General features: G+C 40.2%; 1 protein-coding gene across 2 annotated transcripts in view; it reads right to left on the minus strand.

Annotated features, from left to right (window-relative positions):
• The window catches only part of actn4 (actinin, alpha 4), a 155,366-nt gene that overhangs the window by 63,403 nt on the left and 66,103 nt on the right, over positions 1-25,860 (minus strand). For both annotated transcript variants that reach the window (XM_061972306.1, XM_061972305.1), the window contains exons 2-3: positions 5,776-5,890; positions 41-160 (exon numbers count right to left, since the gene is read on the minus strand). In XM_061972306.1, the coding sequence (XP_061828290.1) occupies positions 41-160; positions 5,776-5,890 (235 nt within the window). The remainder of the gene's footprint in view (positions 1-40; positions 161-5,775; positions 5,891-25,860) is intronic.

Below are 25,860 nucleotides of genomic sequence, written 5' to 3' on the forward strand. Positions count from 1 at the left end.
CATCGAGCTGACAAAGTGTGTGCGTGTGTTGTGTACTAACCCTCAGCACCAATGGAGACCAGTTTGACTCCCTTGCTGGCGATGAAGTCCAGAGCTTTGTTGACGTTGTTGATCTTGTGGACCCTCATCTTGCCTCGCTCAGGCTTGGCTAACCGTTCACCTGCACAAATCACGCAAATACTTCAGAAAACATATTTAAGAATTCATAGAAATTTATTTGCAATGCAACCGTTTCCACTGCCGATACGATAACGATATAGGAGCCGTGAGTATTGGCCGCAACCGATGCGATATAAGCACGAATCATAGTACATATTTTTATTATTTTCTAGAGTGGCTTGTTGGTTTGATTAAGTGAAATTAGTTATAGAATAATTGTAGGTATGAAAAACACTCACCTTAAGACAGATTTATGGTATAATTTGTTTTTCTGGCAACACCTAGTGGTCACTATAATTAAAAAAATTAAGCTCATGATGCGGTGAGTTGAATGATGCTGACACGTTTGTTACTGGATACTTTCTAATACGCTTCTGCCTTAGAGACTTTGTATGTGTAACGTGTTTATATTGACAAATGCGCTGTTTTAGACTGCAATATTGTTCAATTATTATTATATACCGTATTTTTCGGACTAAAGTCGCAGTTTTTTTTTCATAGTTTGGCCGGGGGTGCGACTTATACTCAGGAGCGACTTATGTGTGAAATTATTAACACATTACCGTAAGACATCAAATAATATTATTTAGCTCATTCACGTAAGAGACTAGACGTATAAGATTTCGTGGGATTTAGCGATTAGGAGTGACAGATTGTTTGGTAAACGTATAGCATGTTCTATATGTTATAGTTATTTGAATGACTCTTACCATAATATGTTGCGTTAACATACCAGTTGGTTATTTATGCCTCATATAACGTACACTTATTCAGCCTGTTGTTCACTATTCTTTATTTATTTTAAATTGCCTTTCAAATGTCTATTCCTGGTGTTGGCTTTTATCAAATAAATTTCCCCCAAAAATGCGACTTATACTCCAGTGCGACTTATATATGTTTTTTTCCCTTCTTTATTATGCATTTTCGGCCGGTGCGACTTATACTCCGAAGCGATTTATACTCCGAAAAATACGGTACATATTTTTATTATTTTCTAGAGTGGGTTGTTGGAAAGGGTTTGATTAAGTGAAATTAGTTATAGAATAATTGTAGGTATGGAAAACGCTCACCTTAAGTCAGATTTATGCTTTTGAAGTTGAATGATAATTTGTTTTTCTGGCAACACCTAGTGGTCACTATAATTAAAAAAATTAAGCTCATGACGTGGTGAGTTGAATGATGCTGACACGTTTGTTACTGGATACTTTCTAATACGCTTCTGCCTTAAAGACTTGGTATGTGTAAGGAATATGCATTTATAATTACTTGAAACATGTTTATATTGACAAATGCGCTGTTTTAGACTGCAATATTGTTCAATTATTATTATATATTTATTAGTGGAGCATATGTGTAGCTGCTAGCTCAGAGTAGCCTATAGCCAAACATGTTGACTAAATAGAATAAAAGATCAACCTTATGTGTTTATTGGAGAACATTTAGATGTCAACTGGCTGTCCAGCTTTGCACAAGTAAACGCGCTGCAGGACTGCTTGCATCGGAAATTTTCAATGCAAGCTGATATCATTTGATACTTGTTTTTTGCTGATATCGGACCGATATCCAATATCAATATCGGTTTAGGACACCACGAGTACGTCGGACTACAGGTGCAATATCCCGCTTTCCGTTCTTGTGACATTAGACACTGCTGTTTGAGTACACTCACGGGCCACTTCATTAGGAACACTCTGCCTTATTAAAGATTGTACAGCTAGATCAGGCCCGGCCCTAACCAATCTGGCGCCCTAGGCAAGATTTTAGGTGGCGCCCCCCCCACATCGGCAGTGAAGTGTATATACTCACAAGAACCCGAATAGCTTTGTCTTTGACCTTTTTTTTTTACTTACAACTATACCTAATATATAAAGGGGTGGAAAAGTGACTATTACCTGCAGGGCAAACATTAGCTAACCAGAAGGCAATAACAACGTAAACAAAAAACACCTGCTTAAAAGATCTAATACAAATGTCCCTGAGGAATGTAAGGTGGGAGTACTGTAATTACCTAACGTTACATTATTATTTTCCATAACAATTTAGCCCCCTCCACAATATTAACCCGACGTTAAAACAGAACTAGCTATTTATTGATTAGCAATTGCCGAATCATGTAGCATTAGCTTAATGCTAAAAAGCCAGGTTACTATCACATTCTGTAACAGACAAATCATTTCATGTAGGCTAACGTTACCTACCTGCTACTTCTGTCTTTTCTCGTTTCTACCCCTCTTCTTTTCTCTTTTTTCTTCCCTGGGCACCTGACAGTTTTGGCCGTTTTGACATCTTGTGTTGATTTTTTGATGTGGTGACGTCCAAAAAGAGTCATGATACGGGAAGGGAGGGGGCGCACCGTGCGGGGGGGGGGGGGGGGGCGTAATGTTGTAACAAATAATATTTCTATTAAATAGGCTTTACTTTGCATTTTAATTAACGTGGGATTATTTTTTGTATTTAGAAATAATAGTACCAACTTTTTTTTTTTTTTCTCCAACATTTGTGGAACTGGCGTGGCGCCCCCTGATGGACGGCGCCCTTAGCATTTGCCTATACGGCCTATGCCACGGGCCGGCCCTGAGCTAGATAGACGGGGTGCGGCAATGTTAGACAGCCTGTTGCGTCTTTTATGCAACAATCCGAAATAATCACAGCCTTTTACGAACTTCGATTTTAAGGCGGGTTAAAGCTTTTGGTTACAGCAAGCTGGAGGTCATTTCCAATAAAAAAAAGCTCTCAGAACAGCAAAAATGTTTATTTTACTTTTAAGTAAATGAAAGTTCCTGTGTTGGAATTTCCAGGCCCAACAAAGTTTCATTGAAAGCCTAATACTGTATATAAATGTCAGTGTGCTTCCGATGTTTACTAAACAATGTCAGTGCGCTTCCGTTGTTTACTAAACAACGGAAGCACACTGACATTTACATATTAGGCTCTCAAGGAAACTTTGACGGAGGAGGATTTTCAAGCTCTTGCTTCTCCTTGGCACTATCGCTAGCCCTGTATTTGTTATGGAGTAGATGAGGTATGTAACGATGTGAACATTTCATATCACGGTTATTGTGCTATTGTTGAACGCACTCAAAAAGTTCATATGCACTGTGCACACACTGAAATATATTTCAATCTTTTAAAAAACTAAAATAAATAGACACACTATTAAAAAACCCATTATTTTGCATGTTTTGTGTTTCTTACGCTTCTCTAATAATGTTTGTCTTTTTTATCTGTATTTTATCTGTTTTAACGACTAAGCTTTTATTGTTTTAAATATTGGTTTGTACTGTAGCACTTTCAGATTCATATCAACGAAATGTTTGTAACAAATGCACTCTCTTATTACTATCTCTGGCAGGTGTTGTGTCCTACTCTGTTCAGCGGTCCTTGAACGCACCGTAGAAACACTCTTTTCGATCATTCTGAGAGACAATAGATAATACGTATAGAGGTTCAATGTGCCCATCTGAGGAGTAGAGGTGGGAATCTTTGGGCACCTCACGATTCGATTACGGTTCAGGAGCTGCGATTTGATTAAAAATCGATTATTGATGCACCTCTAATTTATGTATATTGATGCAGTTTTACATTTATTTTCATGTCATTAAATAAGTGTTCATCACTTGCAACTTTTAAAAACAGTGCATTTGTAATAAGGAATAGTTCAATTAATTATTACATTTATTAACATGAATAGAATACAGTAATTTGTTAATGACTTATGTTTTCATGCTAGCATTTAAGCTAACGAACTTTCTATCATTTAAATTTAAAACAGTAATACTAACCGTAGGAGTCTTTTCACCACGGCAATCAGTAAAGGGGAACATTATCACCAGACCTATGTAAGCGTCAATATATACCTTGATGTTGCAGAAAAAAGACCATATATTTTTTTAACCGATTTCCGAACTCTAAATGGGTGAATTTTGGCGAAGTAAACGCCTTTCTATTATTCGCTGACGTCACATCGGGAAGCAATCCGTCATTTTCCCACTTTCGTCGGTGTGTTGTCGGAGGGTGTAACAACACGAACAGGGACGGATTCAAGTTGCACCAGTGGCCCAAAGATGCGAAAGTGGCAAGAAATTGGACGAAATTTGTTCAAAATACGAGGCTGTGGGGAAAGCCGACGAAATGGTCAGTCGTTTGTTGCGCACACTTTAAAGTTAAAGTTAAAGTACCAATGATTGTCACACACACACTAGGTGTGGCGAGATTATTCTCTGCATTTGACCCATCACCCTTGATCACCCCCTGGGAGGTGAGGGGAGCAGTGGGCAGCAGCGGTGGCCGCGCCCGGGAATCATTTTGGTGATTTAACCCCCAATTCCAACCCTTGATGCTGAGTGCCAAGCAGGGAGGTAATGGGTCCCATTTTTATAGTCTTTGGTATGACTCGGCCGGGGTTTGAACTCACAACCTACCGATCTCAGGGCGGACACTCTAACCACTAGGCCACTGAGTAGGTCCACTAGGCCACTGAGTAGCTATGCTACGACAAAGATGGCAAGAATGTGTGGATATCCTGCGACACTCAAAGCAGATGCTGACATCAACTCCAAAACTGGACAGATCAACTTTCAGGAAAAGAGAGCGGATGAGGGTATGTCTACAGAATATATTAATTGATGAAAACTTTATTCATTACTCGCGGTTTTACGTAAATTATTATACATAAACTGTGTTTACCAATAATTTAGCTTAAAAATATTTATTTTTTTCAATCATTCGAGTACATTCGGGTAGTCTTGTGTAATGCAGTATTTTGTGTCTATTTAGGTATGGTTAACCTGAGTGCTGAAATCGTGGAAAAATATATGTTCTTAGCGCGCCTGAAATGGGCTGTCTGCACTCTCAAAAGTGCATGTTGTTGCCAAATGTATTTCATATGCTGTAAACCTAGTTCATAGTTGTTAGTTTCCTTTAATGCCAAACAAACACATACCAATCGTTGGTTAGAAGGCGATCGCCAAATTCGTCCTCGCTTTCTCCCGTGTCGCTGGCTGTCGTATCGTTTTTGTCGGTTTCGTTTGCATACGGTTCAAACCGACATGGCTCAATAGCTTCAGTTTCTTCTTCAATTTCGTTTTCGCTACCTGCCTCCACACTACAACCATCCGTTTCAATACATTCGTAATCTGTTGAATCGCTTAAGCCGCTGAAATCCGAGTCTGAATCCGAGCTAATGTCGCTATAGCTTGCTGTTCTATCCGCCATGTTTGTTTGTATTGGCATCACTATGTGACGTCACAGGAAAATGGACGGGTGTATATAATAATGGTTAAAATCAGGCACTTTGAAGCTTTTTTTAGGGATATTGCGTGATGGGTAAAATTTTGAAAAAAACTTCGAAAAATAAAATAAGCCACTGGGAACTGATTTTTAATGGTTTTAACCCTTCTGAAATTGTGATAATGTTCCCCTTTAAGACCGTTTATCGTTACATCCCTAGAGTAGACGCAAAAGCAGGTACCCTCGCTTTGTGTACTGCGCCTGACAGTCTGATGACAAACGTGTTACACACCAAGTCTCTGCAGCGCTTGGAGCATACAGAGGACCTTGGAATTACGACACAGTCGTGCAAAAAAAAAAGAACACGGTAGAGACCGGCTGCGTTACCTGAGATGACCTCCAGAAGCAGCATAAGTTTGAGTCCATCCCTGAAGTCCTCTTCGATGTTTTCGATCTGTGTGCCGGACTTCCTCAAGTGGGAGTTGCACCACGCCGTGAAGGTCTACACATGGACACAAAGAGACACGATGAAAAATCCGTGGTACAATCAACTTTGACAGGACAGGAAGCATGCACATAATGAGTGCCACCACTGGTCGCAAAGACGTACACCACCTTTTATTTACACAAACACTCGTCTTAAACCTCCCCTGTGAAGATTATTATTCATGCGGGTCGTAGTATTCTTTGTGCATGGACTCCATCGCAACTGAACTGTGCAGATTTATTTGGTTTGGTCAGTAAAGAATCTGGGTATTATCTTCCACCCAACTCTCTCCTTTGAGTCACACATTAAGAGTGTTACTAAAACGGCCTTCTTTCATCTCCGTAATATCGCTAAAATTCGTTCTATTTTATCCACTAGCGACGCTGAGATAATTATTCATGCGTTCGTTACGTCTCGTCTCGACTACTGTAACGTATTATTTTCGGGTCTCCCTATGTCTAGCATTAAAAGACTACAATTGGTACAAAATGCGGCTGCTAGACTTTTGACAAGAACAAGAAAGTTTGATCATATTACGCCTATACTGGCTCACCTGCACTGGCTTCCTGTGCACTTAAGATGTGACTTTAAGGTTTTACTACTTACGTATAAAATACTACACGGTCTAGCTCCGTCCTATCTTGTCGATTGCATTGTACCATATGTCCCGGCAAGAAATCTGCGTTCAAAGAACTCCGGCTTATTAGTGATTCCCAGAGCCCAAAAAAAGTCTGCGGGCTATAGAGCGTTTTCTATTCGGGCTCCAGTACTATGGAATGCCCTCCCGGTAACAATTAGAGATGCTACCTCAGTAGAAGCATTTAAGTCCCATCTTAAAACTCATTTGTATACTCTAGCCTTTAAATAGCCCCCCTTTTAGACCAGTTGATCTGCCGTTTCTTTTCTTTTCTCCTCTGCTCCCCTCTTCCTTGTGGAGGGGGGGGGGGGGCACAGGTCCGGTGGCCATGGATGAAGTGCTGGCTGTCCAGAGTCGGGACCCGGGGTGGACCGCTCGCCTGTGCATCGGCTGGGAACATCTCTGCGCTGCTGACCCGTCTCCGCTCGGGATGGTGACCTGCTGGCCCCACTATGGACTGGACTCTTACTATTATGTTGGATCCACTATGGACTGGACTCTCACAATATTATGTCAGACCCACTCGACATCCATTGCATTCGGTCTCCCCTAGAGGGGGGGGGGGGTTACCCACATATGCGGTCCTCTCCAAGGTTTCTCATAGTCATTCACATCGACGTCCCACTGGGGTGAGTTTTTCCTTGCCCTTATGTGGGCTTTGTACCGAGGATGTCGTTGTGGCTTGTGCAGCCCTTTGAGACACTTGTGATTTAGGGCTATATAAATAAACATTGATTGATTGATTGATTGATTGATTAGGTCAGTGATTCTCAAACTGTGGTACGGGTACTGATAGTGATACGCCAAGGAAGTACAGTGTTTTATTTTCCCATATTCAAACAGTGTTACTGTTCAAAATGTGTGTAATGTTACAGCGGCCAAACATTTTAAACTATACTTGCTAAATAAAACCTCTGCTAGGTTTTTAATGAATACTTAGGCCTACTACGCTACTGTATTTTAATGTTGATCATTATGGTGGCACTTGGAGAGCCAAGCTTTTTCTGAGGTGCTAAACAGTTTGAGAAGCACTGGTTTAGGTTTTGTCATATTCACCCATGCTTGTCTACCACAAGCAGAGGTGGGTAGTAACGCGCTACATTTACTCCGTTACATCTACTTGAGTAACTTTTGGGATAAATTGTACTTCTAAGAGTAGTTTTAATGCAACTTACTTTTACTTTTACTTGAGTATATTTATAGAGAAGAAACGCTACTTTTACTCCGCTACTTTTATCTACATTCAGCTCGCTACTCGCTACTAATTTTTATCGATCTGTTAATGCACGCTTTGTTTGTTTTGGTCTGTCAGACAGACCTTCAAAGTGCCTGCGTTACTGGTGACGTTTCACTCTGTTCCACCAATAAAATGCAGTCACTAGTGACGTTTGACTCCGTTCCACCAATCAGATGCAGTCACTGGTGACGTTGGACCAATCAAACAGAGCCAGGCGGTCACATGACCTGACTTAAACAAGTTGAAAAACTTATTGGGGTGTTACCATTTAGTGGTCAATTGTACGGAATATGTACTGTACTGTGCAATCTACTAATAAAAGTCTCAATCAATCAATCAAAAGTGTGAAGGAAAAAAGACCTTTTTTTATTTCAACCGTACACCCCGTCACAAGCCTAAAGACTGACTGCACAGTTCCTGTCTTCACAATAAAAGTGCCGCTCCATCGCGCCTGCGCTTTCAAAATAAGAGTCTCCGAAAGCCAGCGCAAACAAGCTAGCAAGCTACGGAATTTGCCGCCAATGTATTTCTTGTAAAGTGTGTGAAAACGAATATGGAAGCTGGACAAATAAGATACCAAAAACCAACCACTTTCATGTGGTATTAGACAGAAAGGAGGAACTTTTTTTCTCCTGCATTTGAAAACGTGGACGTTAAGCACTGCTGTCTGATTACAATCAATGCAAGTCATCAGAATCAGGTAATACACCAACTTATATTCTTGTCAACATGAAAGAAAGGAATCTATATGTGTTAAACATGCATGTATATTCATTAAAACACCTTTAACATGTAAACAAAAACGGCAAAATAAATAAATATAAATGATATACTGTATATATCAATGTATGTGTATATATATATATATATATATATACATATATATATATATATATATATATATGATATGTGTGTGTATGTTACTCATCAGTTACTCAGTACTTGAGTAGTTTTTTCACAACATACTTTTTACTTTTACTCAAGTAAATATTTGGGTGACTACTCATTACTTTTACTTGAGTAATAAATCTCTAAAGTAACAGTACTCTTACTTGAGTACAATTTCTGGCTACTCTACCCACCTCTGACCACAAGCTTTCAAATCATTGCAATCCCGACCACTCGTGAGAACAGACCGAGCCCATCCCGCTTATGTCGAGCAGCGCTGACATTAATCCCGACAGGAATCAAACTAAACAACATCTGTGATATTTGTAATTAATTCCACATCACAATGGAGCAACAAATCACACACAGGCGGATGGGAAAAGGCTGAAATCACACACGTACATGGCGGTTTGGATTCTGCGCTTCTGCGCTTCTGGTTAGCCAGCATTCCAGGGAGACATGCTTTTGATCATTTTATTTTGAAGGAGCGCGTGTCACCGTGGCGGGGGCCGGCCAAGACGCCGCGCTTTGTCACGCCACACTCAGATGCACAGCATGGATCTTTAAAAGCACTTTAGAAACATTTTCACTATCAATCATCCACGCAATTAACCCCGCCGCTGGCTTGAAAAACATTGTAATTGGGGGATCCTCGTGGCCCCGCCCCCCTTCTCACCGTCCCACTGTGGTCACCGGCACAAAGCGTCCATTGAGGGAGGTGGATAATGGCGCCCTTCAGCAGCTACCCCGGACTCCTCACCCCCAATAAACAGGGCAGGGATGTGGGGGTGGGGGTGGGGGGATACATTTCACATAAACAAACAGACAAATTGAGGGGTGGGGAGGCCAGGAGCGGGACAACAATGCCCCCGTTCTACCGCACACACGGCTGAATGCAGCAGGAAGTGCCGCTGCAATGACAGGAAGTTGACGCTCAGATAACCAGAGCGCCACCATTCAGATGCTTGTCACCACACAGGAAGTGCACCAGCATCTATCACAAGTTTAAACTGCAGCTGCCATCTTTTCATGAGTTTCCCCAAAGAAACCTGAATAAGGCAGGAATGGGACTATATTTTTTTTTTTAGGGGGAGCTGAAGATTCACGATCACTGCTCCTCTGCTCTTGCAAAGCAAAGCCTGACGCCGGATTCTCCGATAAATTACTCCTAAATCAGTGTTCCTTAACCATTGTTGGTCTGCAAGCACCCCCTAGAGCAGTGTTTTTTTTTCAACCACTGTGCCGCGAGATCAGAGGTGGGTAGTAACTCCGTTACATCTACTTGAGTAACTTTTGGGATAAATTGTACTTCTAAGAGTAGTTTTAATGCAACATACTTTTACTTTTACTTAAGTATATTTATAGAGAAGGAACGCTACTTTTACTCCGCTACTTTTATCTACATTCAGCTCGCTACTCGCTACTAATTTTTATCGATCTGTTAATGCACGCTTTGTTTGTTTTGGTCTGTCAGACAGACCTTCAAAGTGCCTGCCTTACTGGTGACGTTTCACTTCGTTCCACCAATCAGATGCAGTCACTGGTGACGTTGGACCAATCAAACAGAGACGACAGGTGGTCACATGACCTGACTTAAACAAGTTGAAAAACTTATTGGGGTGTTACCATTTAGTGGTCAATTGTACGGAATGTGTACTGTACTGTGCAATCTAATAATAAAAGTTCCAATCAATCAATCAAAAGTGTGAAGGACAAATATACTTGTTTTATTTCAACCGTACATCCCGTCAAAAGCCTCAAGACTGACCGCACATGAGGACGTTCCTGTCTTCACAATAAAAGTGCCGCTCCATCGCGCCTGCGCTTTCAAAACAAGAGTCTCCGAAAGCCAGCGCAAACAAGCTAGCAAGCTACGGAGTTTGACGCCAATATATTTCTTGTAAAGTGTATAAAAACGAATATGGAAGCTGGACAAATAAGATGCCAAAAAACCACCACTTTCATGTGGTATTAGACAGAAAGGAGGAACTTTTCTTCTCCTCCATTTGTAAACGTGGACATTATCATCACTACTGTCTGATTACAATCAATGCAAGTCATCAGAATCAGGTAATACACCAACTTATATTCTAGTCTTCATTAAAGAAAGGAATCTATATGTTAAACATGCATGTATATTCATTAAAACACCTTTAACATGTAAACAAAAACAGCAAAATAAATACATATAAATGATATACTGTATATATCAATGTATATGTATATATATATATATATATATATATATATATATATATATATATATATATATATATATATATATATATATGAGTGTGTATGTTACTCATCAGTTACTCAGTACTTGAGTAGTTTTTTCACAACATACTTTTTACTTTTACTCAAGTAAATATTTGGGTGACTACTCCTTACTTTTACTTGAGTAATAAATCTCTAAAGTAACAGTACTCTTACTTGAGTACAATTTCTGGCTACTCTACCCACCTCTGTGCGAGATACAGTCTGGTGTGCCGTGGGAGATTATGTAATTTTACCTATTTGGGTTAAAAAATGTTTTTGCAAACCAGTAGTTATAGTCTGTGTTGTTGTTGAGTGTTGGTGCTGTCTAGAGCTCGGCAGAGTAACTGTGTAATACTCTTCCATATCAGTAGGTGGCAGCCGGTAGCTATTCGCTTTGTAGATGTCGGAAACAGCGGGAGGCAGTGTGCAGGTAAAAAGGTGTCTAATGCGTAAAACAAAAATAAACAAAAGGTGAGTGCCCCTAAGAAAAGGCATTGAAGCTTAGGGAAGGCTATGCAGAACACAACTAAAACTGAGCTGGCTACAAAGTAAACAAAAACAGAATGCTGGACGACAGCAAAGACTTACTGTGGAGCAAAGACGGCGTCCACAACGTACATCCGAACATGACATGACAATCAACAATGTCTCCACAATGAAGGATAAAAACAACAGAAATATTCTTGATTGCTAAAACAGAGTTCCGTATTTTTCGGACTATAAGTCGCAGTTTTTTTTCATAGTTTGGCCGGGGGTGCGACTTATACTCAGGAGCGACTTATGTGTGAAATTATTAACACATTACCGTAAAATATCAAATAATATTATTTAGCTCATTCAAGCACGAGACTAGACGTATAAGATTTCATGGGATTTAGCGATTAGGAGTGACAGATTGTTTGGTAAACGTATAGCATGTTCTATATGTTATAGTTATTTGAATGACACTTACCATAATATGTTACGTTAACATACCAGGCACCTTCTCAGTTGGTTATTTATGCCTCATATAACGTACACTTATTCAGCTTGTTGTTCACTATTCTTTATTTATTTTAAATTGCCTTTCAAATGTCTATTCTTGGTGTTGGCTTTTATCAAATAAATGTCCCCAAAAAATGTGACTTATACTCCAGTGCGACTTAAATGTTTTTTTCCTTCTTTATTATGCACTTTCGGCAGGTGCGACTTATACTCCGGTGCGGCTTATACTCCGAAAAATACGGTAGATGCAGGAAATATCGCTCAAAGGAAGACATGAAACTGCGACAGGAAAATACCCAAAAAAGAGAAAAAGCCACCAAAATAGGAGCGCAAGACAAGAACTAAAACACTACACACAGGAAAACAGCAAAAAACTCAAAATAAGTCACGCCCTGATGTGACAGGTCGTGACAGTTCACCCACTTTGAGACAAGAGCTATAGTGGTGCATGCTTGGTTATGGTTTAAAGTCGTATCCAACAATTGCGACAACGACTTTTTACTGTCAGAGTTTAGTTTTCTGCGATGAGGTGGCGACTTGTCCAGGGTGTACCCCGCATACCGCCCGAATGCAGCTGAGATAGGCTCCAGCGACCCCCCGCGACCCCAAAAAAGGGACAAGCAGTAGAAAATGGATGGATGGAGTTTAGTTTTTTTATGATTTCTGTTGGTGGTGTGCCTCTGGATTTTTTCAACGCAAAAAATGTGCCTTAGCTCAAAAAATGTTGGAAAAACACTGCCCTAGAGGGCCGCCAAAACATATCTGTTCCTCAGCTGTGGTCCGTATGGGCTGCAACAGTACTTAGTTGTAATACAATTTTCCACCACTTGTGGCAGTAATGACAATCTCAAACAAACACAAGAAGATTGGAGCGAAAGCCATAAAAGTTTAAGCGCAAAAACTATGGCTAAAGTGGTGAAGCGAGGGCTGGGCGATATATCGAGTTTGTAAGATATATCGATATATTTTTAAACAAGATATGAATTAAGAAAATATCGTAATATCAATATAATTTATTTCACGTTAAAATGACCAAACGCCGCTTATTTGTTGTGTTCCTTGTTCTCCCCATGGGCTACTAAACCCCTCCCCTTCCTTCTTCCGAGACGTGCTTGCACGTATAAGATTATCCATGATTGGTTGGTTGTTTACTATGATGAGCCACGATTGGTTAGGGACAGGCCAATCAGAGGCAAGATAGGGCGGGTCATCGAACCAGGAAGGGAAATCCCAAATGTATTTCTTTTATCTGAGCTTGATACATTTTGTATTATTTGCACAGCTATGTTATTTATTTCACGTAGAAATAATATTTTATTTATGTTATGTAATTCTGTACTACTTAAACAGTTTCTTTTCTGTGCTGTTAATACCTATCTTGACTAACTGGGTTAATAAAAGTGCCACCGAATATTTACAGTACAGTTGTCATTCACTTAATTTCACTGAATATCGCTTACAAATAAATATCTTCATAGGTATACTTTCACCGAAAAAGATATCGAGATATATATCGAATATCGAGTTTAAGTAAAAAGATATAGAGATATATATCGAATATCGAGTTTAAGTAAAAATATATCGAGATATACTTTTTCGTCCAGATCGCCCAGCCCTAGGTGAAGCTGTATTTTTATTTGCTCTTTAATTTTATTGGCAGTTTATTTAAAAAACATTTATAATTAATGTTATTTAATATTAATATACATGTTTATATATATGTTTACCCAGATTTTTTTTAGCACTGCGTAATTGTAATTGTATGAGTTCCTTCGTTTGCAGTATTCATTTGACAAGGTTTATTCTGTTAAACTAATTAGATTAGATATAATTATTGAACACAATTAAAAACAAGAGTAAGACAACTAATTCAGTGTTACCGTATTTTCCGCACTATTAGCCGCACCTAAAAACCACAAATTTAGTCAAAAGCTGACAGTGCGGCTTTTAACCCGGTGCGCTTTATATATGGATTAATATTACGATTCATTTTCATAAAGTTTCGATCTCGCAACTTCGGTAAACAGCCGCCATCTTTTTTCCCGGTAGAACAGGAAGCGCTTCTTCTTCTACGCAAGCAACCGCCAAGGTAAGCACCCGCCCCCATAGAACAGGAAGCGCTTCTTCTTCTACTGTAAGCAACCACCCGCCCGCGTAGAAGAAGAAAAAGCGCGCGGATATTACCGTACGTTTAATTTCCTTTGTGTGTTTACATCTGTAAAGACCACAAAATGGCTCCTACTAAGCGTCAGGGATCCGGTTCATGAAAAGACGCAATCTCTCCATCCGCACACGGATTACTATTTCACAGCAACTGATATTCCTGTGAACCGCACTGTGGATACAACGGGAGCACGTACGGTGAATATTCGCACCACAGGGAATGAGAAGTCATCCTTCACTGTGGTTCTAGCTTGCCATGCTAATGGCCAGAAACTTCCACCCATGGTGATATTCAAAAGGAAGACCTTGCCAAAAGAGACCTTTCCAGCCGGCGTCATCATAAAAGCTAACTCGAAGGGATGGATGAAGAAAAGATGAGCGAGTGGTTAAGGTAAGTTTAAGTTTACGCAAAGAGGCCGGGTGGCTTTTTTCACGCAGCTCTGTCCATGTTGATATACGTATGTTTGTGATTGCACATTTGCGTACATTTTGGGAGTGAACAGAGTTGTTAGAACGCTGGTTTTTAATATATTATTAAAGTTTGACTGACCTATCTGACTGTTTTTTTGACATTCCTTTAGCGCAGTTAGATGCGGCTTACAACACCGGGCGGCTTATAGGTGGACAAAGTTTTGAAATATGCCGTTCATTGAAGGCGCGGCTTTTAACCCAGGGCGCCTTATGGTGCGGAAAATACGGTAATATTGGAGTGGGCTCTGGCCCCTGTGTTGTCAAAAAGGTTAAGAACCTCGGTCCTAAAGGACACTGTTGTCCCAATTTTACATGGGTGCTTCCAAGGATCGGTATCATGGCCAATTTCCTAAATCGATTAGAATTTGATTCAGAAGGTTCTAAATCGATTCGATCCGCACTCAAATAATACAAATGTCTCAACTCTGTTACAAAATACGAATGTACTTCATGTTTTTCTCTTGTGCACAGTTCCGTCAGACAGGCGGTAAAACACAGCGATTTTATTGTGAAGGCCAAAAGTGTGCTCCTTGTTTTTTCTGGCGCACTTGACAGTGCGGGGAGATTTGTAAACAAAAGTACCTCCCGATTTATGGCTGCTGTCCTTTCTTCATAATGAGCTACATAAACATCTTACAAGACTCTCGGTTATAAATCCAATAAATAGAAATAACAGTTTCAGTCAGACAGTAATTATAATTTAGTGTGGTTCACTTTGAGCACCTGGACGAGGCTCTTTGCCAACAAAATGTGTGATGGCCTCTAATACTGCGTAGCCATGGTCTGCAGAAAATTGCAATGCTTACAAGTCCCTCACTTTCTTTTGTTTTGCCTCGGACGGCCTTAGCATAGCGTGATACTGCTGCTACTGGTGGAGGGAATGAGATATCGCAAAATTTAAACAAGATTGGGCTATAAACTTTTTTTTTTACCCAGCCCTATTGAGGACACCAAAACACAGGCTGTAAGTAACTTTCTGTCCCATGACCAACAGGAAGTTATACATGAGGTCTGTATTAGTTTTTTTGCCTCATCCCTCACTTAAAGCGTGAGCGAAGAATGTACTACTATGGCGTTTATTCAATGTGAAAAGGCATGATAAGTCCGAAAAATTAAGAAATTATAATGTATTATCAGCTCACAGATGCCACCTGGTGGTTATTTGAGCACACTGAAGCTAGTCCTGGCTAAATCAACCAACGGCAACTGCTTAAAGGGGAACATTATCACAATTTCAGAAGGATTAAAACCATTAAAAATCAGTTCCCAGTGGCTTATTTTATTTTTCGAAGTTTTTTTCAAAATTTTACCCATCACGCAATATCCCTAAAAAAAAAGCTTCAAAGTGCCTGATTTTAACCATCGTTATATACACCCGTCCATTTTCCTGTGACGTCACATAGTGATGCCAATACAAACAAACATGGCGCATAGAACAGCAAGGTATAGCGACATTAGCTCGGATTCAGACTCGGATTTCAGCGGCTTTAGCGATTCAACAGATCACGCATGTATTGAAACGGATGGTTGTAGTGTGGAGGCAGGTAGCGAAAACGAAATTGAAGAAGAAACTGAAGCTATTGAGCCATATCGGTTTGAACCGTATGCAAGCGAAACCGACACGACAGCCAGCGAAACGGGAGAAAGCGAGGACGAATTCGGCGATCGCCTTCTAACCAACGATTGGTATGTGTTTGTTTGGCATTAAAGGAAACTAACAACTATGAACTAGGTTTACAGCATATGAAATACATTTGGCAACAACATGCACTTTGAGAGTGCAGACAGCCCAGTTTTCATCAATTAATACATTCTGTAGACATACCCTCATCCGCTCTCTTTTCCTGAAAGCTGATCTGTCCAGTCCAGTTGGGAATGCATCTGCTTTGAGTGTCGCAGGATATCCACACATTCTTGCCATCTCTGTCGTAGCATAGCTTTCGTCGGTAAAGTGTGCGGAACAAACGTCCAATTTCTTGCCACTTTGGCACCTTTGGGCCACTGGTGCAACTTGAATCCGTCCCTGTTCGTGTTGTTACACCCTCCGACAACACACCGACGAGGCATGATGTCTCCAAGGTACGGAAAACAGTCGAAAAAAACGGAAAATAACAGAGCTGATTTGACTCGGTGTTTGAGAAAATGGCGGATTGCTTCCCGATGTGACGTCATCGCTCCGAGAGCGAATATTAGAAAGGCGTTTAATTCGCCAAAATTCACCCATTTAGAGTTCGGAAATCGGTTAAAAAAATATATGGTCTTTTTTCTGCAACATCAAGGTATATATTGACGCTTACATAGGTCTGGTGATAATGTTCCCCTTTAATGCTTCAGTCACACGCAGGATTCTCACGGGGCCGAGGCAAAAACTACTTCAGACCTATAGCATTAAAGCTACATACACAAAACTATGGCTTATGAAAAGCACTTTAAACAGTTTAAATCCTTCATTAAGGCGAGATTTCAGTCAACACAAGATTGTGGGATATCCGAAGCTTATTTAAAAAGCTGAAAAATAGTACAAGATTGTTTCATTGAAGTTGACCGTTCCTTTAATAGAATTAAATCTCGACTTTGTTTTCATATTCTGGACTGATCTGCGGAGCAAATTAGAGGACATTTCTTTGACATTGATCCGCACTGTGAGAAATCCACTCAGGAATGCCAAAGTCTGTCAGCTCGTATTAGCCGCCATTAAACGTTAGAATGCCGCCAAAGAGCAGTAACGAGCAAACAGTGTTCACTGATAAGGTTGTTGTTTGTGGACGCACTTGGCCCTCAGCCAGCGGGCCGCCAACATGGGTCCACTTCAAAGATGGCTGACGGAACAATGGCTTTCAAGAGGACAGTGTGGACTACAGAACCAGCGCTTGAGGACAACTTCTGTAGTTCTGCTTCAACACAACTACAGAAAGCACTTTTTTTTTTACCGTTCTGTACTACTGTTTGTTTTAGTTCGGTTAAGTTCTTGTGCGTCTCCATTGCTAAATAAGCGATAAACAGTTATCTAACACAGTGGTTCTCAACCTTTTTTCAGTGATGTACCCCCTGTGAACATTTTTTTAATTCAAGTACCCCCTAATCAGAGCAAAGCATTTTTAGTTGAAAAAAAGAGATAAAGAAGTAAAATACAGCACTATGTCATCAGTTTCTGATTTATTAAATTGTATAACAGTGCAAAATATTGCTCATTTGTAGTGGTCTTTCTTGAACTATTTGGAAAAAAAGATAGGTTTCTATTTATATTTTTAAAGGATTTTTGAATTGTTGCTATTTTTAGAATATTTCAAAAAAATCTCACGTACCCCTTAGCATACCTTCAAGTACCCCCATTTGAGAACCACTGATCTGCCCTCTGGGAAGCGCTACAGGTGCATTAAAACCAAAACAAACAGGCTAAAGAACAGCTTCTTCCCCAGGGCCATAACCATCCTGAACGGACTGCCCCATTGTCCCTCATAACTGCCTTCTCTTCGGTGCAATAACCCATTCCACCAACCACCCTGTTTTTTTTTTTGTTTTGTTTTTTTCATGTATATATTCATTTCACACCATATTCATTGCACTTCTATATTTTTTATATTTTTATATATTTGCACATTGTTTTTCTAGCATGCACACATCGCACTGTATGGAATGGCCTCAATCTCGTTACCTTGCGTAATGACAATAAAGCTGATTCTGATTCTGATTCTGATTCTGATCTAACAGACCGTTACTTTTTGTCCGTTGATTTAACACAGCACTTCTTTTTGTTGCTGAGGATGAAGTAGGCTTCAATCTTCCATTCAAGCATAACAAGATGCGGTGCCACTTAAGTTTGATTTAGCTAACATTAGGGATGTCCCGATCAATATTTTTGGCCTGCGATCCCGATTTGATTTGGCCTCTGATCTGATCCGATTTTGAGTCCTGATTCGATACTTTGATAATAGAGTAAAACTGAAAATGTTTTATAGTAAGTAGCTAAAGTCGGGGCGGTATAGCTCGGTTGGTAGGGCGGCCGTGCCGGCAACTTGAGGGTTCCAGGTTCGATCCCTGCTTCTGCCATCCTAGTCACTGTCGTTGTGTCCTTGGGCAAGACACTTTACCCACCTGCTCCCAGTGCCACCCACACTGGTTTAAATGTAACGTAGATATTGGGTTTCACTATGTAAAGCGCTATATACATATAATTCACTTCACTTCACTAAAGTAAACACAAACACATTTTTATAAAGCTTATCTTATTGCATTTAGAATTTGCTACTAATGTTGTAAATCCTGTCCAGCCACTTTGGTAAATGTTTGGGTATAATGTTATTAAACAAACCTTTGAAGTAATATAGAAATTTATCAGAGCTGGGGTTTTTTTTTTATAGTGAAATGTAGTTAATCAAAGAACTGGCACCCAATGGTATTAAAAAAAATTATAGATTTTGAATCGAGAATCGTTTTGAATCAAGAATCGATTCTGAATCCAATCAAATCATGTGGTGCCCAAAGTTTCACAGCCCTACGTGCACAATAACTAAACTAAAGCAAAAGCGATTATTGGCTCCTGTATCCAAGGACTTGGGCTACATTCACACTGCAGGAGGTCCAATTCGAATTTGTTTGTGTCAAATCCGATCTTTTTATGTAATCGTTTGCATTAAACATCGCATTTTTTTATTTATTTTTTTTGCAATCTGACCCATATGCAGACATGACGTCATGATGAGTCCTGGCGCATTTGTGGCAATTTCAAGGTACTTGGAAGCATACTTGCCAACCCTCCCGAATTTTCCGGGAGACTCCCGAAATTCAGCGCCTCTCCCGAAAACCTCCCGAGACAAATATTCTCCCGAAAATCTCCCGATTTTCAGCTGGACCTGAGTGAGGACAGCCTTTTTTCACGACAGGAGGACAACAGGGTGACAAGAACTAAATCATCCAGACCAGAGATAAATTGTATTATTATGTTTATCTTAACTAAAAATAAATATATTTATTTAAAAAAAAAAAAAAAAAAAAAATACATTTTTACTATATTTTGCTAAAAACATCAACATTTATTGTATTTTTATTTGTATTTTTTCTGACTCCTTATTACGTCCAGCCATAGAATTATACATTAAAATAAACATATTTGAAATAATTAATTTTAAATTATCATAAGAATTCATTTAAAATTACCATATTTAATTATTAAAATAATTGCTTGTTTATCAACAACTTTAGCATTTTATTCATTACATTTTGAAGCTCTCAGAAGCCAAGTTATGTTATATTCCTTATGATTTATTTATGCAAGTTTGAAGTATCAATTATCTAAACAGTTTTTTTTGCATATTTTCAGGATGTATATATATATATATATATATATATATATATATATAAAATACTTGACTTGGTGAAGTCTAGCTGTCAATATACTCCTCCTCTCTTAACCACGCCCCCCCCCCCGAAATCGGAGGTCTCAAGGTTGGCAAGTATGCTTGGAAGAGACTTAGCTTATTTTCTGCTATGGTGGTGAGGATTAGTATTTTAAAAGCGGCTTCACACTTTGGACAGACGACGCGTTCGTTGCAGCTTGCTCTAAAATTGGAGCCGGTGTTCTGGCAAGACACGCACTCTCCTGGAATTCATGCAACTCTGGCATGTGTGCAACAAAGAATAGAGAAATGTAATTGTTGTGTGTGCATCCCTTTTGAAAGAATCTTTAACGCCATGTAAACACTGAAATGCCTTGGCTCAGCAGCTCATCAGTTGATTGTGTCTATATGCCTTTTTTTTAATGATCTGCAATCTGATCCCATGATCGGGACATCTCTTGTTGACATCCAAACTAAACTTGTTGAGAGCGACTTGTACCTTTGTGAGGGTTCACAGTGCAGCAATGGACATGACTGTTGTTTTGAGTTAAAGAGTGTGAAAGAAAACTGTCGCTATGGCAACTTCTTGGCTTTGAGGTCACGACGGATGAGTAGAGCTTTCTGCCTGACCATAAATAAGGCAGGAACACATCAACATGAGCACTGCAGCACAACAACAGTAGCGTACACAAAATTAGAACGACATCATTGCTGCCAATCAGCATGCAGCACAGTTCGTACTCAAGTGCGACATCTAGTGGAGGCGTCCAATACTTCACGGCGCTGCCAAGGGGTGTCAGCTTGTCATGAGTGGGACGCTCGTTAAGCAGGCGTCTTTTTGTCCTGGAGGAGTTCAGTGTGTCTGGAAGCGTTTAAGTTGTCCGACATGTCTTCTCCTATGACAGATTTAGCCTCCATGCTCCACTGGTGCACGCCAAGGAGACGGTAAAAGGTGGAGGACTCTGCAATTAAAGCAGTCTGTTCTGTCTGCTGACGAGCAGAGATGGACCTTTCGACTCCCGCCCAAAGGTTGAAGGTGAGGCGTCAGCAAGAAAGTCATCGTTTGAGAGAGGGCAATATATGCACACTTGGATAGTAGCTTGCCATGAAGAATTGGTAGTCTGCAGATTAGGTGCCTCTCAGTTTGTACAATAGCTAACAAGGTCACATGACATGAGTGTTGTCCAAAGTTTTCACAGAGCGCTGCGGGACAGGTCAAATCACTGCATTGGTATTTGACATTGTTGGCGTTCCAATTGAGGGGCTGCAGTATTTAGAGCTGGGATATTCAATTAAATTGTTTTGGAGGCCACATTTCCAGAAAGCTAAGGACTGGGGGGGGCTGTATTTCTCCCTTCACTATTACCGTATTTTCCGCACCATAAGCCGCCCTGTGTTATAAGCCGCGCCTTCAATGAACGGCATATTTCAAAACTTTGTCCACCTATAAGCCGCCCCGTGTTATAAGCCGCATCTAACTGCGCTAAAGGAATGTCAAAAAAACAGTCAGATAGGTCAGTCAGACTTTAATAATATATTAAAAACCAGCGTGATGTGGGCGCGCATGGAGTCGTATATCAACATGGACGGAGCTGCGTGAAAAAAGCCACCCGGCCTCTTCGCGTAAACTTACCTTAACCACTCGCTCATCTTTTCTTCATCCATCCATCCCTTCGAGTTAGCTTTTATGATGACGCCGGCTGGAAAGGTCTCTTTTGGCAAGGTCTTCCTTTTGAATATCACCATGGGTGGAAGTTTCTGGCCATTAGCATGGCAAGCTAGAACCACAGTGAAGGATGACTTCTCATTCCCTGTGGTGCGAATATTCACCGTACGTGCTCCCGTTGTATCCACAGTGCGGTTCACAGGAATATCAAAAGTCAGTGGAACCTCGTCCATGTTGATAATGTTCTCTGGCCGGATCTTTTTTTCAGCTATCTTGTTTTTACAATATGCACGGAAAGTAGCCAGCTTTTCTTGAAAGTCTTTAGGCAGTTGCTGTGAAATAGTAGTCCGTGTGCGGATGGAGAGATTGCGTCTTTTCATGAACCGGAAACCTGTCGCTTAGTAGGAGCCATTTTGTGGTCTTTACAGATGTAAACACACAAAGGAAATGAAACGTAATATCCGCGCGCTTCTTCTTCTTCTACGGGGGCGGGTGGTTGCTTACAGTAGAAGAAGAAGCGCTTCCTCTTCTATGGGGGCGGGTGCTTACCTTGGCGGTTGCTTGCGTAGAAGAAGAAGCACTTCCTCTTCTACGGGGAAAAAAGATGGCGGCTGTTTACCGTAGTTGCGAGACCGAAACTTTATGAAAATGAATCTTAATATTAATCCATATATAAAGCGCACCGGGTTATAAGCCGCACTGTCAGCTTTTGAGTAAATTTGTGGTTTTTAGGTGCGGCTAATAGTGCGGAAAATACGGTAGTCTTATTGTGTACATTTCTGAGAACCAGCGTCCTTTACTGTTGACATTTGATTTTGGTCTATTTATTTTGTCAAAGTTACAATAACACTGCTATGTTTAAAGGACCTTCTGCAAAATTGTCTCACAAGGTTTTTGAACTGAACTCCAGTTGAATAGCCCAATTTATAAAAAAAAAAAGAGATGACATAAAAACGGAACCTTGAAGAACACTACGAAGTTGAACAAATGACTGAACATTTGAAATCAACACGCTACAGCAAAACCTTACTAACATAAATCACATGATTAAAAAATGGTGTTATTTTCAAAAAGGAGAGAGGATTTAAAGGGGTGCTTTGAGGAACGCCTCAGTGATGTAAATCATAAGTTTGGAACCCAGTGTTCTGTTTGCTAGCAATGTTAAGATGTCAATGCAAAGAATCTGCCAATGTGTTTACAGTAGGGCTGCAACTAACGACTATTTGGATAGCCTACTAGTAAGGATGTAACGGTATCAAATCTCACGGTACAAGATCATCACGGTATTAAGTAGGGCTGTGAATCATTGGGCACAACACAATTCGATTCAAAACTTGGGGGTAACGATTCAATTCTCGATTCAAAACAATTCTCGATTCATAATCAATACTTTTTTTAATAATATTGGGGGCCAGTTCTATAATTAACTACCGTATTTTTCGGAGTATAAGTCGCACCTGCCGAAAATGCATAGTAAAAAAGGAAGAAAAAAACATATACAAGTCGCAGCCCCCCAAGTCCTTCAATTTGCTGTACAGATAAGTAAGACAAACACTTATTTATCAAAGCTGTTTTGTCTATTTTATGGAGGAATGTACCGTATTTTTCGGACTATAAGTCGCAGTTTTTTTCACAGTTTTAAAGGCTCCACATTCGGTCCGGCTTCAAGCATTCACTAAATTGATCGTTCTGGGGCCACGAATCAGTGAACTTGCACTTACCCATCTTATGCAAGTAATTCGGCTTTGCTGTGGGCTGTGGTTTAGTTTTCTCCGCTGCTATGCTAAGATGTAACAACACACCGCTGCACGCGCACAGGCCACTAGCTGATAGTGCGCGATAAATTCCGACCGGAGCAGCACAGCTAGCCTACTTTAGTTTCCTTTTGTAGTTACGTTATAGAGTCCTCAAAAATCGAAACATTTAAAAGCAAGACTGAATGATTATTATTATTTATGAGATTTAGGGGGAAAAAATACATATTTTAAGGCCTTAAATTCACATAGTTGGATTTAAGACTTTTTAAGACTTATAGATACTACGGATTCCCTGTTTATGTAAAATACACAATGGACGTTATCCTTTAGAACAGTGGTTTTTAACCTGGGTTTGATCGAACCCAAGGGGTTCGGTGAGTCGGGCTCAGGGGTTCGGCGGAGGTCAAGACACACCCGACTCATCGTGTAAATACAAACTTCTCCCTATCGGCGTATTACGGATACGACAACAGCTTACTGGTTTGCAGGTGTGTAATTTGTTGTGGGTTTATCCACTGTGTTGGTGTTGTTGTTTGAACAAGGTGATGTTCATGCACGATTCATTTTGTGCACCATTAATAAAACATGGTAACACTTTAGTATGGGGAACATATTCACCATGAATTAGTTGCTTATTAACATGTAAATTAGTAACATATTGGCTCTTAACTAGTCATTATTAAGTACTTATTAATGCCTTATTCGGCATGGCCTTATTATAACCCTAACCCTGGCCCTAACCCTAACCAAATAACTCTAAATTAAGTCTTTGTTACTTAGAATATGTTCCCCTAGTGTCCAAAAAACTTTAAATTAAGTCTTTGTTACTTAGAATATGTTCCCCATACTAAAGTGTTACCAAAAACATATAACTTTGTCTTGAATTTGAAAAAAACATTTTATTTTTCACTAAAGAAGGGTTCGGTGAATGCGCATATGAAACTGGTGGGGTTCGGTACCTCCAAATGTTTATTTGATGTTTCCGTTTTCACTCTTACAAACTTTAATGCAGGAAGAAGTGTAAAAAATAATAAAACGGAGGAAGGAAAATAATTCAAAAGGAACATCTGGAGCTTCCGGTTTTTTTCATGTTAACTATCTGTCTAGCTGCACATGCAGGAAACGCGTAGCGAAGACAGAATAATGAATTTATTGACAGTGCAGTGTGAAAGCTGATGTGTTTGCTTTGCAATTCAGTAAACACAGTCTCAAAGGAGTCTAACCTGCGGAGGCCCTTTCTGGCGAAACATCCACATGGGCTCTTGAAACTGTGCCCCTTTTAATTATGTATTTGAATAGCCCTGCAATACAGTATTCAGGAGGTTTCTTCGCTACAGCAACCGTGACCCAAGAATTCTTTGCACGTCAAACAATTTGCACGTAGGAGGTCATCAGATAGCCGTGATATTGTGTGCGCGTGTTTTGAGTGTGCACGAGGGTGTGTCAAGTACACTTACAAAAGGATTCAACAGGGTTTAACACGTATTGCTCAACTGCTTCACATTCAGGGCATGATACACATTTGTAAATGCTCTCACGCACGCGCACACATTAATATGCACGTCTTTCCTCTGCAGTCTTGATGAGGTCACCGTGGAAGCGAACGTTTTCAGTCAAGACATTGACCTCTGTCATCACTCCGGTCTAGTACATCATGTGATAACAAGACCATAATGTAATTACGGAGTGATGTCAAGTGTTTGAATCGTGTCACACCCCAACAACTTGTCACTTCAGCATGAACAGTGATTCTCTCTCACACACACACACACGCGCACACACAGGGTTTAGGGAGAAGCCAAAATGACAAACACAAGCTACAAACTGTTTGTTGTAAAATCACACAGACTGCGCTTGAGATCGTGTAGTCGGGGGGTTGGAAAGAGGAAATGTACAACAAAACGGGGATGTTGGAACAATACAACAAGCATGTGTCCGTTAATGAAAAGGCTCTTTGAAGCAAAGTGTTCAAATACGGACCAGGTGGTGGGGCAGACTGGACAGGACCGCTAATATGGGCCAGGCTCAGTAAAAGACTGGTCTGGTCTGACAAAGACCCCCTTAGATGAGAAGGCCAATAAAAAGGACTCTAATCTGCGACACGCAAACATGCTGGCGTTCGACAAGCAGCCAAATATCTGGGCGTGTTGTGTTTGTGTATTTCTGCAGTTGAAGAAAACAAAAAAAAATACTTCAGCTGCAGAAATTAAAAATTACCAAAAGCATTGTTTTTTTTAGTTCACCTTTTCTTATAAAAGTGAATTTAAAAAGGTTCCCATAAATTATTGTTGTCTACACTTCCACCGTGACCTGAGGACTCATGGGAACATGATGACAATGAATGACGATCCCGGAAAAAGCAAATACGTTCACTTCGGCGTCTGTGATCACAACTCCTGCGCTTGTTGCCGCATTTAATATCTTTAGTCTCTTTGCAATTCCCTAGGAATGTCATCTCTGTGAGAAAATAAATACATCATCTTAAAAGTACCTCCATGTCCATGTATGTCCCTCTGTAGTAAGGGAAGTGCGTTACAGGAGGAGTTAAGGAGTAATGATTTGTTGATGGGCAGCACGGTGGACCAGG

The sequence above is a fragment of the Nerophis lumbriciformis genome, linkage group LG17 (genome assembly GCF_033978685.3).
Source record: "Nerophis lumbriciformis linkage group LG17, RoL_Nlum_v2.1, whole genome shotgun sequence".
In the NCBI taxonomy this organism is placed as follows: Eukaryota; Metazoa; Chordata; class Actinopteri; order Syngnathiformes; family Syngnathidae; genus Nerophis; species Nerophis lumbriciformis.